The sequence below is a fragment of the Anolis sagrei genome, chromosome 9 (genome assembly GCF_037176765.1).
Source record: "Anolis sagrei isolate rAnoSag1 chromosome 9, rAnoSag1.mat, whole genome shotgun sequence".
Lineage (NCBI taxonomy): Eukaryota > Metazoa > Chordata > Lepidosauria > Squamata > Dactyloidae > Anolis > Anolis sagrei.
The window spans coordinates 12,769,875-12,786,935 of NC_090029.1; the positions used below are offsets into that span (position 1 = coordinate 12,769,875).

Sequence of the window (17,061 nt, forward strand, 5' to 3'; positions counted from 1 at the left end):
CCACACGATCTCGTCGATCATCTGGAGAGGCCCTGCTCACACTCCCACCTCCTTTGCAGCTGTGATTGGTGGGGACGAGGGAGAGGGCCTTCTTGGTGGTGGCCCCTCGACTCTGGAATTCATTCCCTAAGGACATCAGACATGCCCAACGTTGGCAGTCTTTAAGAGGAGCCTGAAAACGTGGTTGTTCCAGTGTGCCTTCCCAGATTAAGGAAAACTCTTAGCAATGTGTCCTCAAATGCACTTTAATATTGATTTAGTTGTCTGCGCGCCCTCATCTTTCTCTGAAAACCCTATCCTAGTTTACCCTACCTTATTCGTGCCCACCATTTTTAAATTTTAATTATTACATTTGGCCCGGCCATAGGTTTTAAACACTGTATGTTATTGATATTATTGTTTATTGATTATTGTGTATTTTCCATTTTTTATTTTAACTGATTTGTATTGACTATTTGTTATTGCCTTTGTTTATTGATGTGTTGTGGGCTTGGCCTCATGTAAGCCGCACCGAGTCCCTTGGGGAGATGGTAGCGGGGTACAAATAAATTATTATTATTATTATTATTATTATTATTATTATTATTATTTATACCCCACCTTTCTCTACCTCGAAATCAGTCAGCTTACATAGAGGCCATTATTCAATGCCTTAAAACGCATATAATTCCAAAAAAATGAAAATTAAATTAGATTTAAGCATATTAAACATTGACGAACTTCCTCCCGCAGCCTTACGACAGCCTGCCTACCTCACAGACCTGCTTCTTCCAGCTGCGGCTGCCCCCGTACTCCAGCCAGAGCGTCATGGCCGAGCGCTTGCGCTATGCAATCAACAACTGCCGCTCCATCGACATGGATAATTACATGCTGTCGCGCAATGTGGACAACGCCGAGGGCTCCGACACAGACTACTGACCCCTTCTTCCCTTTCCTCCACTTCCTCTTCCTCCTTCCGGGGACAAGAGCCAATGCCGCCACCTCCCTCTTCTTGCACATCGTGCCCTTGTCAGGTTTCAGTGTCAAAAACCATTTTACTGATGACATTATAGGTGTTTTAGGAAACATTAAAGACAAAACAAAACAGTGGCCACCTTTTATAAAAAAAGTAATTTACTCTCAATGCAACGAGACTTCAATGTGGGTTTCCTTTTTTTTCTCTCTCCTGTGACTGAACACAACACAAATCCACAAAAGAGCGAGGAGAGCCGTGCAGTCCTTCCCCTTGTTCACTTTTTTTTGAGACGTTTGCATGGAGCCTTTCTGGTGCATTTTACCCCTTTGTTCGTTCGTTTGTTTGGGAAGGGTCTGTTTCTCTCCCTTCCCGGTGAACATGAAGAGTTGTACATTGTGTATAATTGTTCATTAGAAAGGACAGTTTTACATATATTTATTTTTTGTTTTAATTTGAAATGCCTGTGCAGGGGTTCCTTTATGCAGAGTAAAATAAAGAGCCAATTCAAGAACTGAACGGGAGCACTTTTGCTACTTCTCGTTTCCTCGGTGTTTTATTTATTTATTTTATTTATTTATTTACAGCTTTTATATTCCGCCCTTCTCACCCCGCAGGAGACTCAGGGCGGATTACAGTGTACACATATATGGCAAACATTCAATGCCAATTTTTGACATACAAACATATACAGACATACACAGAGGCTATTTAACTTTTTCTGGCCGCTTTCATCGTCCATCTGTGATGCTGATGAAGTACTTCCGCATTCCCCGCATGCTTCCCCGCTGGAATGCTTTGCTGGAGTCTTCTTTATGGCCTCCTAAATCAGTTAATTTAGCCTCCCCACACTTTAAGGTGGTACCTAATTTTCCTACTTGACAGATGCAACTGTCTTTCGGGTTGCAAAGGTCGACAACAGGCTACACACAATTGGTGGGAAACCCACTCCAACCCGGGCTGACTTCGAACTCATGACCTTTTGGTCAGAGTGATCTTAATGCAGCTGACACTCAGCCAGCTGCGCCACAATCCCGGTGCATAAGAGAATTTGTGGAGAATTTCAGCTCTTTACTTTATTGATCATATCAGAAAAAGAAGGGACACGAAAGGAGGGAGAAGGAGAAAGGGAGGTAAAAGAGGGAAAGAAAAAAGAAGAGAGGAAGTCAGGGAGGGAGGAAAAAAGGAATTCACAGCTGTGTATTTTCTAATTTGGAGAAATTAACACATCCAAAACCACTTAAGTAAGAGAGACATGCTCAGTTTCCTTTGGTGCATTTTGAAATTCTGGAGATGATCCACTGTTTTTGAGAAATAAACAACCAAAAGTCCTGTTTTTCTTAAATAGAGGGGGGTGATTTGCCATTGCAAGGTTCACAAAAACAACACTTGAGGAACTCACTTTTGGGGGGGGGGGGTGAACTTTGGAAAAGTGTTAAACTTTCTTGCTTGGTCTTAGCATCTGGAAGAAGACAGAAGGTGGAATCCAAGTTGCCCGGAGAGATGCCTTTACAAAGGAGGATCCTGCACTGGGTGACATCCTGGATGCATCCGTTCTAATTGAGAGGGTGGTGGGCTTCTCAGTTCCAAAGCAGCTTCTGGAATGTTCTCCCCAATGCTCGGCACCGCGGCGCCTCATCCGGAATCATGTCTGCGCTGCGCTCTGCCTGCAGTACGAGGGAGGGGCGTTCCCGGCGCAGGCGCTGCAGCCCCTCCTGCGTCACATTTCGGCAGAAGTCCACCCGCAGCGAGCAAAGGGCCGGCGCACCACCGGCCGAGGCCGCATCCAACGTTCGGTCGGTGATGCAGACGCAGTTCTCCAGCTGCAGGCTCCGGAGGCTTGGGCAGCTCTGCAGGACCAGAGCCAGGTCACCATCCGTGACGTGGCCACAGCCAGAAAGGGTCAAGCACTGCAGGTTTGGACACCTGGAGGAGAGAAGCCAAAGGTCAGATCCGCACAGAAAACTCGTCTCTCATTACATAAGCCAGGCATGGACCCTCCCAGGTGTTTTGGACTTCAAAAGTCCAAAATACCCGGAGTGCCCTAGTTTGACTAGGCCTGATCTAGTCAGTCAGTCAGTCTCAGTCCGTCCGTCCGTCCGTCCGTCCATCCATCCATCCATCCATGTGTTTATCTGTGTGACCATCTATCTATCTGTCTATCTGTCTGTCTGTCTGTCTGCCCGTCCGTTCGCCCGCCCGCCCACCCACCCACCCATGTGTTTATCTGTGTGACTATCTATCTATCTATCTATCTATCTATCTATCTATCTATCTATCCATCCATCCATCCATCCATCCATCCATCCATCCATCCATCCATCCATCCATGTGTTTATCTATCTATCCATCCATCCACCCACCCACCCACCCACCCACGTGTTTATCTGTGTGACTATCTATCTATCTTATCTATCCACCCACCCACCCACCCACCCACGTGTTTATCTGTGTGACTATCTATCTATCTATCTATCTATCTATCTATCTATCTATCTATCATTCCCAACCCGTTTTTGACCAGGGACTACTCTCCAACATTAGTACCAAAAAGATTTTTGGTTAAGTTTGGTTATCTGGGGTGCTGATTCAGAAAACTTCATTGGATAGACCACATCAGCTCTAGTGTCTGATACAGAACATATGCCGTCCAGTAGTCACCACCTGCTTGCCCACAGAAAACCATATTTAATAATCTACAGCTGATGTGACAGTAGTAATTTTTCATGGGTAGCCAGCCTCTCCCTTCCTGACATCCCCGCTGCCTTGGCGACTGGTTTTGAGAGACCAGTCGCTCTAGTTGCCGCATGGTTTCAAGGCAACGGTGTAGTAACGGTAAAGCCACGGACCATATTTTTGTTCTTGCAAAGAAATAAACTAGAGATAGAGACCATAGACTAAGGAGAGAGGGGCTAATAATGTTAGGTTACTCACCTGTAACCATGTTTCTTCCGAGTGGTCCTCTGTGAATCCACACACACAGGAGGGCAGGCTCCAATGGAAAATTTCCCAAGTTCAAAAATGCAAGTTTTGGCGGTAACCCCGCCCAGCCCCCTGAGCAGGGCATAAAAGGCGCCCCGCAGTTCCTACACCGCAAAGCAGCAAGAAGACGTTGGGAGAATATCGGGTTTGCAGAGGTGAGTTTGTGTGGATTCACAGAGGTGTTTAAATCAGGTTGCAAACATTGCGAAAGAGAAAGAAGTTTCCGAAGCAAGCTTTGCGGTGGAAAAACAGGAACTGCGGAGCGTGCACGCGGGGCACCTTTTATGCCCTGCTCGGGGCTGGGCAGGGCTACCACCAAAACTTGAGAAGTTTTCCACTGGAGCTTGCGCAGGCGCAGATACTCCATGTGTATGCATTCACAGAGACCATGAAGAAAAAACTTGATAGAGATAACTAGAGAGAGATAGGTAGGTAGATGATAGAGACATAGATAATAGACAGATAATAGAATGATAAAAAGACTAGAGATAGATAGATGGAGATAGATCAGGCATGGGCCAACTTTAGCCCTCCAGGTGTTTTGGATTTCAACTTCCATAATTCTTAACAGCCTACCAGCTGTTAGGAATTGTGGAAGTTGGAGTCCAAAACACCAGAAGCCTGTCCATGCCTAGCATAAGCACTGCACCATCATTTCTTGTGCAAATGGAGCTGGATCCTCCACTGTTCACATTTGGGCATATTAAGTATTCATGTCAAGTTTGGTCCAGATCCATCATTGTTTGAGTCCACAGTGCTCTCTGGAGGTAGGTGAACTACAACTCCCAAACTCAAGGTCAATGCCCACTACACCCTTTCAATATTTTCTGTTGGCCATGGGAGTTCTGTGTGCCAAGTTTGGATCAATTCCATCGTTAGTGGAGTTCAGATTGCTCTTTGATTGTAGGTGAACTATAAATCCCAGTAACCACAACTCCCAAATGTCAAACTACAAGAGAGGAGATTCCATCTGAACACGAGGAAGAACTTCCTGACTGTGAGAGCCGTTCAGCAGTGAAACTCTCTGCCCCGGAGTGTGGTGGAGGCTCCTTCTTTGGAGGCTTTTAAACAGAGGCTGGATGGCCATCTGTCAGGGGTGATTTGAATGCAATATTCCTGCTTCTTGGCAGGGGGTTGGACTGGATGGCCCATGAGGTCTCTTCCAACTCTTTGATTCTATGATTCTATGATCAAGGTCTATTTTTCCCAAGCAGTATTCACATTTGGGCATACTGAGTATTCATGCCAAGTTGGTCCAGATCCATCATTGTTAGAGTCCACAGCGCTCTCTGGATGTAGGTGAACTACAACTCCCAAATGACAAAATGACTCCCCCTTAGCCTCAAAAGGGGTCCCAAGTGGGAAAATCTAACCTAGCCCTAGAGCAGCGGTTCTCAAGCTGGTGGTCGCAACCCTCAGAGGGGTCGCTGCGCTGTTTCCGAGGGGTCGCGACGAGGGGTCCCACCAGTATTCAAATTTGGACATATTGGGTATTTGTGTCAAATTTGGTCCAGTGAATGAAAATACATCCTACATATCATGTAGACGATCCATGAGGGGAGCAAAATGACAGTTATGAAGTAGTAACGAAAATAATGTTATGGTTGGGGGTCACCACAACATGAAGAACTGTACTAAGGGGTCACGGCATTAGGAAGGTTGAGAACCACTGCCCTAGAGGATGCTGCAACCTGCCAAGATTTGTGCATATTGTGTGGCCTTGACCAATCCTCAGCACATTGTGTCCTTTGTCTCAACTCTCTGCTGAGGCTGAAGGTCACTTGGAGCTTGAGCCGCCAGCTCAGGAATGCCTGGAATGGAGAGGCCGGAGCACTAAACCATTCCTGGCCACAGGAGGAGCACAAAGGCTGCCTGTGAGAAGGCTGGCAGGAAGGTGGCTTGAGAAAGGCAGGCCTCTGAGAGATTTGGGAGCATTTAAGGTGTGCTCTGGCTCTGAACCACAACCAGGCCATTCTCACGAACCACTCAAGTCTGGGAGATGGCACCATGCGCAGAACCCTGCTGCTCTCACTCTGAAACATAGGCACAACAAACCGAGCCAGATCGCTAGGCCGTCCACATTCTCAATTTGATGTATACAATTAAAAAAATGAAAATTGGTTTGTACTTATGGATTTCCCAAGAGAGCTCCTACTTCCAGAGAGATCCGCAAGTCCTCCCCACACACACACCAACAATGGATCTGGAACAATGTATTGTTGAAGGTTTTCAAGGCCGGAATCACTGGCCATGTTCTAGAGCAGTGTTTCTCAACCTGGGGGTCGGGACCCCTGAGGAGGTGGCGAGGGGGTGTCAGAGAGGTTGCCAAAGACCATCAGAAAACAGTATTTTCTGTTGGTCATGAAGGTTCTGTGTGGGAAGCTTGGCTCAATTCCATCATTGGTGGGGTTCAGAATTCTCTTTGATTGTAGATGGACTACAACTCCCAAATGTCAAGGTCTATTTTCCCCAAACTCCACCAGTATTCACATTTGGGCATATTGAGTATTCGAGCCAAGTTTGGTCCAGATCTATCATTGTTTGAGTCCACAGTGCTCTCTGGATGTAGGTGGACTACAACTCCAAAACTCAAGGACAATGTCCACCAAACCCTTCCAGGATTTTCTCTCGGTCATGGGAGTCCTGTGTGCCAAGTCTGGTTTAATTTCATCATTGGTGGAGTTCAGAATGCTCTTTGATTGTAGATGGACTATAAATCCCAGCAACTACAACTCCCAAATGTCAAGATCTATTTCCCCCAAACTCCACCAGTATTCACATTTGGGCATATTGAGTATTCGAGTCAAATTTGGTCCAGATCTATCATTGTTCGAGTCCACAGTGCTCTCTGGATGTAGGTGGACTACAACTCCAAAACTCAAGGTCAATGTCCACCAAACCCTTCCAGGATTTTCTGTCGGTCATGAGAGTCCTGTGTGCCAAGTCTGGTTTAATTCCATCATTGGTGGAGTTCAGAATGCTCTTTGATTGTAGATGGACTATAAATCCCAGTAACTACAACTCCCAAATGACGAAATCAATCCCCCCCCCCCCAACCCCTACAGTATTCAAATGTGGGTGTATTGGTTATTTTTTCCAAATGTGGTCCAGTGAATAAAAATATATCCTACATATCAGATATTTACATGAGCCCCCGGTGGCGCAGTGGGTTAAACCCCTGTGCCGGCAGGACTGAAGACCAACAGGTCGCAAGTTCAAATCCGGGGAGAGGCGGATGAGCTCCCTCTATCAGCTCCAGCTCCTCATGCGGGGACATGAGAGAAGCCTCCCACAAGGATGATAAAAAAAAACATCAAATCATCCGGGCATCCCCTGGGCAACGTCCTTGCAGACGGCCAATTCTCTCACACCAGAAGCGACTTGCAGTTTCTCAAGTCACTTCTGACACGACCAAAAAAAGAAAGAAAAAAAGAAGATATTTACATGACGATTCATCACAGTAGCAAAATGACAGTTATGAAGTAGCAGCAAAAATAATTTAATGGTTGGGGGTCACAACATGAGGACCTGTATTAAGGGGTCGCGGCATTTGGAAGGTTGAGAACCACTGTTCTGGAAGCATTCTCTCCTGACGTTTTGCCTGTATCTATGGCAAGCATTTTCAAACGTTGTGAGGGGATGATTGGTCTGGGATGATGGGTGTTATTGTTCAACTACACCCAGAGCCAATACAGGGTGATGGGAGTTGTAGTCTGTCCATCATCTAAGAGAACTCTGAACCCGAAGAGCGGCAGATATCGGCCAAACGCTGAGTTAAGTGTGTAAAGCACTCCCAAGTGTTTTGGACTTCAACTCCTACAGGTCCGCAGTTTGGGAGTCCTCTTGGATTCATCACTTACGTTTAAGGCTCAGTCGTCGTCGGTGTCCGGGAGGGCTTTTGCACAATTGAGACTCGTGTGCCAACTGCGACCGTACCTCGCAAAGGCTGATCTAGCCGGGGTGGTCCATGCCTTGGTCACCTCTAGATTGGACTACTTGCAATACGCTCTACGTGGGGCGGCCCTTGAAAACGGGCGGCAGCCAGGATGTTAACTGGTGCTCCATACAGAGAGAGGTCAACCCTCCTGTTCAAGGAGCTCCATTGGCTGCCATTCATTTTCCGGTCCCAATTCAAGGTGCAGGTGCTCACCTACAAAGCCCTAAACGGTTTGGGACCCGGCTACCTGCGCGACCGCATCTCCGTATACAAACCCACACGTTCTCTTCGTTCATCTGGAGAGGCCCTGCTCGCGATCCCACCTGCGTCGCAAGCGCGTCTGGTGGAGACGAGGGACAAGGCCTTTTCTGTGGTGGCCCCCCAACTTTGGAACACCCTCCCCAAGGACATCAGACAAGCCCCTACACTGGCAGTCTTTAGGAAGAGTTTGAAGACCTGGCTGTTCCGGTGTGCCTTTCCAGAATAGGAACTCCAGCAATGTGTCCCAGAAGCACTTTATCAGAGATTTAAGATTGTCTGCACATTGCACTTACCCTAAAATCCTACATTTCACCTGTCATACTCAGCACTTTTTAATCTGTACCCATTACATTCGGCCTGGCCCTAGTTTTACTGTGTTATGGTGTATTGTGTTTGTACTGTTTACTGTTATTGCTTAACGTTTTGATTTGCTTTATAATGCTATGTGTATTGTTGTGCTGTTGTTCTTATTGAGGCCTTGGCCTTTGTAAGCCGCATTGATTCCTTCGGGAGATGTTAGCGGGGTACAAATAACGTTAGTTATAATAATAATAATAATAATAATAATAATAATAATTCCTTGTATTGTCGAAGGCTTTCATGGCTGGAATCACTAGGTTCTTGTGGGTTTTTTCGGGCTGTAGAGCCATGTTCTAGAGGCATTTCTCCTGACGTTTCGCCTGCATCTATGGCAAGCATCCTCAGAGGTAGTGAGGGACCTTGAATTGGGACCGGAAAATGAACAGCAGCCAATGGAGCTCCTTGAACAGGAGTGTTGACCTCTCTCTGTATGGAGCACCAGTTAACATCCTGGCTGCCGCCCGTTGGACTAACTGAAATTTCCGAGCCGTTTTCAAGGGCCGCCCCACGTAGAGGGTATTACAGTAGTCCAATCTAGAGGTGACCAAGGCATGGACCACCCCGGCTAGATCAGCCTTTGCAAGGTACGGTTGCAGTTGGCACACGATTGTGCAAAAGCCCTCCCGGACACCGACAACGACTGAGCCTTAAGCGTAAGTGATGAATCCAAGAGGACTCCCAAACTGCGGACCTGTGGGAGTTGAAGTCCAAAACACTTGGGAGTGCTTTACACACTTAACTCGGCGTTTGGCCGAGATCTGCCGCCATTCAGGTTCAGAGTTCTCTTGGATGGTGGACCGACTATAACTCCCATCACCCTGTATTGGCTCTGGGTGTAGTTGAACAATAACACTCATCATCCCAGGCCAATCATCCCCTCACAACCTTTGAAAATGCTTGCCATAGATACAGGCAAAATGTCAGGAGAGAATGCCTCTAGAACAGTGGTTCTCAACCTTCCAAATGCCGCGACCCCTTAATACAGGTCCTCATGTTGTGACCCCCAACCATTAAATTATTTTCGCTGCTACTTCATAACTGTCATTTTGCTACTGTGATGAATCGTCCTGTAAATATCTTCTCTTTTTTTTTTTGTCGCGTCAGAAGTGACTTGAGAAAAACTACCTCTGAGGATGCTTGCCATAGATGCAGGCGAAACGTCAGGAGAAATGCCTCTAGAACATGGCTCTATAGTCCGAAAAAACCCACAAGAACCTAATAATAATTCCTAACGGCCAATTGGTGTAAATTGCGAAGAAGTGAAGAAGCAAACTCACCGCTGGCAGACACGGCGCAGAAGGCGGCTGACGGCGTCGCGGTGCTGTGCGCAGATGTCCCTCTGCAGGGGGCTCTTGGCCCATTCCTCCACGTTGCAGACTTTGACGATGCGGGTCGAGTACCAGCAGATGGAGAGATGGCGCAGGGTGGGCCCCAGGAGGAAGTGTCCCCGGAGCAGCTCCGCAGGGGAGTGGAAGTGTAGGCAGGGCCACAGGGAGGGCTCCAGGAAGATCCTCCGCAGGCGCAGGCACGTCAGGCTGAGGCACCACCGGCTCTCCTTGTCCAGGAAGGAGAAGAGGTGCAGCAAGCTCTCCCTGTCCAGCTGCGTCAGGAGCAGCATGGCGAAAGAGCAGAAGAATAGGCTTCTTCCCGGGACTCCACAGAAAGAGAGGAGCTATTTCTGGCCAGACAGCTGTTGGTAACCAGTTCCCAAAAAAGGCAAAAGGCCTGCAAGCCGTAGCAGCAGCCGCCACCTCCGTCTCTTCTCCAGCCTCAGCCTTAAAAGGATTTATGGGTCTCATGAGCCGATTTGTGCTCCTGGAGGAGGCGAATGGGGACCAACCATTGAGGGATTTCCTCAAGTTCCCTCACAAAAGGAACAAAAGGAACTGGCAAAGCGACACACCAAACATGGCTCCTGCCCCAACGGACCAGAGATAACAAGCCACATGGCCGAGCCATTCCAGGCTCCTCGAGGTCGCCCAGGCTGACCCTGCAGTCCTGCAAAATCCGCACTCGGAAGGACCCGAGAGAAGCGGATTCCTCCACGGTGCCCTCACTTCCTTCCACTTGATCTAACACTTGCTTAAATCATACTATTTGTCACCCTCCAAGACCCCGTTCTGACTAAAACCCTTCCCTGTTTTGCCTCCCAAAGTTCCTGAAATGGCACAATCTCCCCTCAAAACACTTTTCGGAACAGAAGGAACTAGGGCCGTGATGGTGAACCTATGACATGCGTGTCAGCACTGACACGCATGGCTATTTTTGATGACACGTGGCCACATGCATACAGAGAAGTACACCTTATAAGAGCCAATCTAATTCCATCCTTAAATTTGTAAAAGGCTCTATAAATTTAACATTTGCACGTTTGAGCATTGTTCACTCCATAACTCAGCATGGATTACACACTTTTCTTACTTAAACTATAAATATTGCAAAATTATGTTGTTTTTTCTCTCGAAGTTGACACCCCATTCAAGTTATGCTCAGGTTTTTCGCAAATTTTGACACACCAAGCTCAAAAGGTTGCCCATCTCTGAACTAGGGCAAGAGAAAGCCACGGAGAGCCACAAACCTTGTCTTTGCAAAGTCTGCAAGATTTAAAGTGAACACAGCCTTGTATGTTAAATCTAGGATGTTTGTCCCGCACCAACACTATGTAACATGATTTTTGTTCTTGGATTAAAAATGTTATTTCCTAATTGGTTCTATCATAAAAAAAATGTCTCATGCACAGAGGAAGAATTGTTGGAGGCTACACACAATGCAGTCACTGTTGCCTGTTTTTGGTGAAAAGAGATTTAGCCACTTGAGCTCCTTCTATTTTTATCAGTTTTATACTAATTTGTGCAATGCAATCAAACGATACAAAATAAATACAATCATGTGGAAAGTCCATTAAACTGCACAAACTCTAGGTTGTTGTAGTTTTTTTCGGGCTGTATGGCCATGGTCTAGAGGCATTTTCTCCTGACGTTTTGCCTGCATCTATGGCAAGCATCCTCAGAGGTAGTGAGGTCTGTTGGAAGTAGGAAAATGGGTTTATATCTCTGTGGAATGACCAGGATGGGACAAAGGACTTTTGTCTGCTGGAGCTAAGTGTGAATGTTTCAACTGACCACCTTGATTAGCATTTAATGGCTTGGAAGTGCCTAGGGGGAATCTTTTTTCGTTCTGGGGGGAACAAAAAAACAAAACAAAACAAGATTCCCCCCAGACACCTCCAAGCCATTAAATGCTAATCAAGGTGGTCAGTTGAAACATTCACACTTAACTCCAGCAGACAAGAGTCCTTTGTCTCACCCTGGTCACTCCACAGATATATAAACCCATTTTCCTACTTCCAACAGACCTCACTACCTCTGAGGATGCTCGCCATAGATGCAGGCGAAACGTCAGGAGAAAATGCCTCTAGAACATGGCCATATAGCCCAAAAAAACCTACAACAACCCAGTAATTCCGGCCATGAAAGCCTTCGACAATACATTGCACAAACTCTGCTTTTGCAAGAGGGACAGCCCAATGCAGCACATTTTGCTCTGGTTTTTCAACGAATGTATCTACCAATTCAACTTGGTTTGTGACAGCCACCAAAACAAAGAAGTTTCTGGAGGCGAACAGCTACTTCCAAAGCAAGGACTGCACAATTAAAGTAGGCTTGGGTAACAACGGAAAAATTTGTTTCTAAACTCGTTTCGTTTTTAGGGGTCCATCGTGTTTCGTTTTTTTAAAGAATTCCGAAATTTTCCTTTTAAAAATTTTGAAATTTACGAAATTTCGTATAATTACGAATCGATTTGTTAATGGCGGACGCGATTGCGCAATATGCTAAAAAACCCTCCAAATGGGACAGGGGGGACTTCTGAAGCTTCCCTCTCCCTCTGTTGTTGACTGTTGGTGTGATAAAACAAACAACAACTATAAAACTTGCACCAGACATGCAAAAATAATTACGAAATAATTTCAAAATAACGAAATAATTACAAAATAAATTGAAAAAATTGTTTCGAATCTAATTTACTCCTCACACTATTCCTGCATGGCTCAATATTGGATCGTAAGCTAATTTAAATACGAATTAATAACGAATTACGAAATTAACGAACGAAACCGCCCAAGCCTATTAAACAGGAATAACACTTTCAAGCCAAGAACAGTTTTTCAAATTTGGTTACATGGTATAATTTAGGTCCTTATATCCCAGGATTTGATCCCTGGTTATCTGCTTTGAACTGGATTATATGTGTCTCCATTGTCAAATAATCTGGGATAAACAGATGATCTGGGATCAGATCCTGGGATAGAGGGAAGTGTAGAAGGGGCCTACCAACCGGAACAGACTCCCAAAGACGTGCTTTTCGGACCCTTTGGACATGAAAAGGTGAAAACCTGGTGGAAAGACACCGCACCCATTTCCAAAACCCAAGTCACACAGAAGAGTGGGGTGGAGAGATTTTAATAGCAGGCCTTCCTTCCAGATGAGGGGAGGTGGCCCCATAAATGCCAAAGGTTTTCCTGACCAGATTTGAATAGCAAACAATCAGTGTGAGGGCAACCAACCGTGAGGAAGAGAAGGAAGAAGGGAAGGGGATACCTGGAAGGAAGGAAGGGAAGGAGGAAGGAAGCTCTATTGTCAGATGGACGGCGCCTGTCTTACCTCTGCGGCTTCATCTTGTCGTCGTTGCTGCAGAACGACGAGACTCGCAGCCACAGCTTGGTGACCAAAGACAGATGGGGAAGGCGGCAATGCCAAGATGGCACCCAGTAACCTCCATCTACTGGGTTTCCCCCATCGCCAAGGCCACAAACAAGGGCCTTTTAAAGCCCAACACAACAAACTGAGTAGAATCCAGTGGATGGTAACAACAACAAGCCAATCTCCAACCGAAAAAAAAACGAGGAAACAAGACAGCGATATGGGAATGGAGTCAGGAACAGGAATGGACCCCTTTGCAGCCATTTCTAAAGAAAGGCACATTTACATCACCTCCCGAACCTCCACCTCATTGATTTCTATGGAGGCTCAAATGGGAGACAAAGAGCGCGTACGAAAAGAAAAAGAGAAGGGCGGATATTACGGCATTTCTTCAATTCTAAGATGCACTTTCTCCCATACAAATAGCTATAAAAATGGGGGTGCATCTTAGGAATTGGGTTGTTGTAGGTTTTTTCGGGCAAAATGGCCATGGTCTACAGGCATTCTCTCCTGATGTTTCGCCTGCATCTATGGCAAGCATCCTCAGAGGTAGTGAGGTCTGTTGGAACTAGGACAATGGGTTTATATATCTGTGGAATGACCAGGGTGGGACAAAGGACTCTTGTCTGCTGGAGCTAGGTGTGAATGTTTCAACTGACCACATTGATTAGCATTTGATGGCCTGGCAGTGCCTGGGGCAATCTTTTGTTGAGAGGTGATTAGATGTCCTTGTTTGTTTCCTCTCTGTTGTTTTGCTGTTGTAATTTTAGAGTCCAACAAATGCTACATTCAGCAAAGGACAAGAGGGATCCTCTGCAGGAGTCTACCATGTACCATGCAGCTGTGGTCAAGTCTACATAGGGACCCCCAAATGCAGCATTGCCCAAACATGAATCAAGGAACATGAAAGGCACTGCAGACTACTTCAACCAGAGAAATCAGCCATAGCAGAGCACCTAATGAACCAACCTGGGCACAGCATATTATTTGAGAACACAGGAATGCTGGACCACTCTCACAACCACCATATCAGACTACACAGAGAAGCCATTGAAATACACAAGAAGCATGTGGACAATTTCAACAAAAAGGAGGAAACCATGAAAATGAACAAAAACTGGCTACCAGTACTAAAAAAACTCTAAAATTACAACAGCAAAACAACAGAGAGGAAACAAACAAGGAAAATGGGTTTATATATCTGTGGAATGACCAGGGTAGGACAAAGGATTCTTGTCTGCTGGAGCTAGGTGTGAATGTTTCAACTGACCACCTTGATTAGCATTTGATGGCCTGGCAGTGCCTAGGGCAATCTTTTGTTGAGAGGTGATTAGATGTCCTTGTTTGTTTCCTCTCTGTTGTTGTGCTGTTGTAATTTTAGAGTTTTTTTTAATACTGGTAGCCAGTTTTTGTTCATTTTCATGGTTTCCCCCTTTTTGTTGAAATTGTCCACATGCTTGTGTATTTCAATGGCTTCTCTGTGTAGCCTGACATGGTGGGCGTGGGAGTGGTCCAGCATTTCTGTGTTCTCAAATAATATGCTGTGTCCAGGTTGGTTCATCAGGTGCTCAGCTATGGCTGATTTCTCAGCACAACAACAGAGAGGAAACAAACAAGGACATCTAATCACCTCTCAACAAAACTGTGCTTCAGGCACTGTCAGGAGCAAACTTTAATATGCTAATCAAGGTGGTCATTATATTATATGCTAATTAAGATGGTCAGTTGAAACATTCACACCTAGCTCCAGCAGACAAGAGTCCTTTGTCCCACCCTGGTCATTCCACAGAGATATAAACCCATTTTCCTAGTTCCAATAGACCTCACTACCTCTGAGGATGCTTGCAATAGATGCAGGATTTTTGGGAACTGTAGGCCAAAAACATCTGGGGATCCCAGGTTGAGAACCACTGCTCTAGAACATGGCCATAGCCCGAAAAAACTTACAACAACCCAGTGATTCCGGCCATGAAAGCCTTCGACAATACATCTTAGGAATGCAGGTATATTTTTTTGCTGTTGGCAGTGGTACTGAAATTACACTCAATGGCGTCTTAACAACGGAAGCGCTACAGAATGTTACGTTAATATAAACCTCTTTCAAGACCTTTCTCTTATGGCTCATTCCAGCTTAACGGCAACCACGGCCTCTGCTCGCTGCCATTGGAATGAACCTCATTCCCAAATGCAAAGCCAACGGAAGGACTTGCCTTTTATCCTTGCCTTAAGTGCTGTACAAGAGTCTCTTTTTCATCATCGGAAGAAGGAATTGTATTCTGATGCCACTTCTCTAAGACATCCACAAAATAACGGAAGGGAGCGGCCTCCCAAAACAAAAGCAGCAGGGATGGCACGGCTTGCGTTAAGGCCGAGGGAGTTTTGCCAAACCGAGATTGAGGGAGAGTGGGGCCGTTTCGGAATGAGAAGAATTCAAATGACTCTGATGTAAATGTGCCTTTAAAAAAGCCAAAACGGGAACAACATCAGAATACAAAAGTCAAAAACAACGGAAAGAGCGCTCAGAAACCAGGCATATATGTAAAAAAAAACCCCCAAGTTAAATGAGCAAATCAGAAACAACGGCCGAGGCGTCCTCGTTGTTTTTCTCTTTCTTTTTCTCTCTCTTTCTTTCTCCAAGTGTCCGTTTTTTTCATATAACAAACCCAAATGCTTCTACTGACAAAGGAAGACTACAAGAAAGAAGGAAGAGGAAGAAGAAAATACAATCTGAAAAGTGCACGATGAATGCAACCAAGAGAGTCTCGGATCAAGTATCTGCAGAGAACTGGAAATGTTTCTTTCCGGAGGAAGAGCGGGACCTTGATATGCCAAAGTCGGGCGAAAGGATGAGGAGGAGGAGGTATTGTTATTGTTGTTATTAAAGTTTCTCGGGGCCGGCCTTGGCTGTCTGCTGCTGCTGCCGCCGCCGATCCACATAAAAGAGGATGTAGGCCTTGGCCCGCAGCACCGTCTCCTCGTCTGTCAGTGTCACCGTGCTGTCGTTGAAGTGGAACCAGCGTCCCTCATGCGTTGCATACGCTGTGTAGTGGCCGGAGCCCACCCTGCAGACACGAGAAAGAGGGAGGAAGGGGGGGCGTAATCAGAGGGGGTGGACTAGATGGCCCCTGGGAGTCCCCTCCAACCCTAGAATATATGATAATGATGGTTAGGGAGGAGCTGGATGGGCATCTCTTATGGAAGGAGGTTGGACTGGACGGCCTGTGCGGTCCCTTCCAACTCTAGGATTCTATTATTATTATTACTATTATTCAGCCGGGGCTATTCTATTATTACTATTATTCAACAGCTTATGATACTGTGAATCACCACCTCCTCCTAAGAAAAATGTATAATATCACAAAGGACTACAACCTCACCTGCCTCATAGGAAACCTGCTACAAAACAGGAGCTTTTTTGTTGAGTTCCAGGGCCAGAGAAGCAGATGGCGGAAACAGAAGAACGGCCTGCCTCAAGGGAGCATGCTTGCTCCATCCATGTTCAACATTTACACAAATGACCAGCCACTGCCAGAAGGGACAGAGAGTTTCATCTATGCAGATGAACGTGCCATTACTGCTCAAGCAGGGAGCTTTGAGACGGTAGAACAGAAGCTCTAGGTGCCCTTACTGCCTATTACAGGGAAGACCAGCCGATCCCTAACCCATCTAAAACACAGACATGTGCTTTTCATCTCAAGAACAGACAAGCATCCCGAGCTCTGAGGATTACCTGGGAAGGAATCCCACTGGAGCATTGCAGTGCAACAAAACCCCTGGGAGTCACTCTGGACCATGCTCTTACCTACAAGAAGCACTGCCTGAATATCAAGCAAAACGTGGGTGCTAGAAACAATATCATACGAAAGCTG

At 46.1% G+C, this 17,061-nt stretch overlaps 3 protein-coding genes across 8 annotated transcripts in view; 1 reads left to right on the forward strand and 2 right to left on the reverse strand.

The window, feature by feature from the left end:
* The window catches only part of HERC1 (HECT and RLD domain containing E3 ubiquitin protein ligase family member 1), a 161,053-nt gene extending 159,565 nt beyond the window's left edge, over positions 1-1,488 (forward strand). For all 6 annotated transcript variants that reach the window (XM_060755676.2, XM_060755679.2, XM_060755681.2 and 3 more), the window contains exon 78: positions 733-1,488. In XM_060755676.2, coding sequence (XP_060611659.2) covers positions 733-918 — 186 coding nt within the window. In that variant the 3' untranslated portion in view covers positions 919-1,488. The remainder of the gene's footprint in view (positions 1-732) is intronic.
* Positions 1,103-11,476, reverse strand: FBXL22 (F-box and leucine rich repeat protein 22). Its single transcript, XM_060755683.2, has 2 exons — positions 9,770-11,476; positions 1,103-2,878 (listed from the first exon to the last, which is right to left on the reverse strand). The coding sequence occupies exons 1-2, from the start codon at positions 10,108-10,110 to the stop codon at positions 2,533-2,535; spliced, it is 687 nt and encodes a 228-aa protein (XP_060611666.2). The 5' UTR covers positions 10,111-11,476; the 3' UTR covers positions 1,103-2,532.
* A 1,460-nt stretch (positions 11,477-12,936) lies between these two features.
* Positions 12,937-17,061, reverse strand: part of USP3 (ubiquitin specific peptidase 3) — a 41,795-nt gene continuing 37,670 nt past the window's right edge. Inside the window, exon 15 of the mRNA XM_060755675.2 lies at positions 12,937-16,254. Coding sequence (XP_060611658.1) covers positions 16,071-16,254 — 184 coding nt within the window. The 3' untranslated portion in view covers positions 12,937-16,070. The remainder of the gene's footprint in view (positions 16,255-17,061) is intronic.

Bases quoted from the DNA above. Each gene is read 5' to 3' on its own strand.
- FBXL22 (XM_060755683.2), bottom strand. From the start codon at position 10,110: ATGCTGCTCCTGACGCAGCTGGACAGGGAGAGCTTGCTGCACCTCTTC. The intron at 2,879-9,769 runs GTGAGTTTGCTT...TCTCTCCTCCAG, and splicing joins CTGCGCCGTGTCTGCCAGCG to GTGTCCAAACCTGCAGTGCT.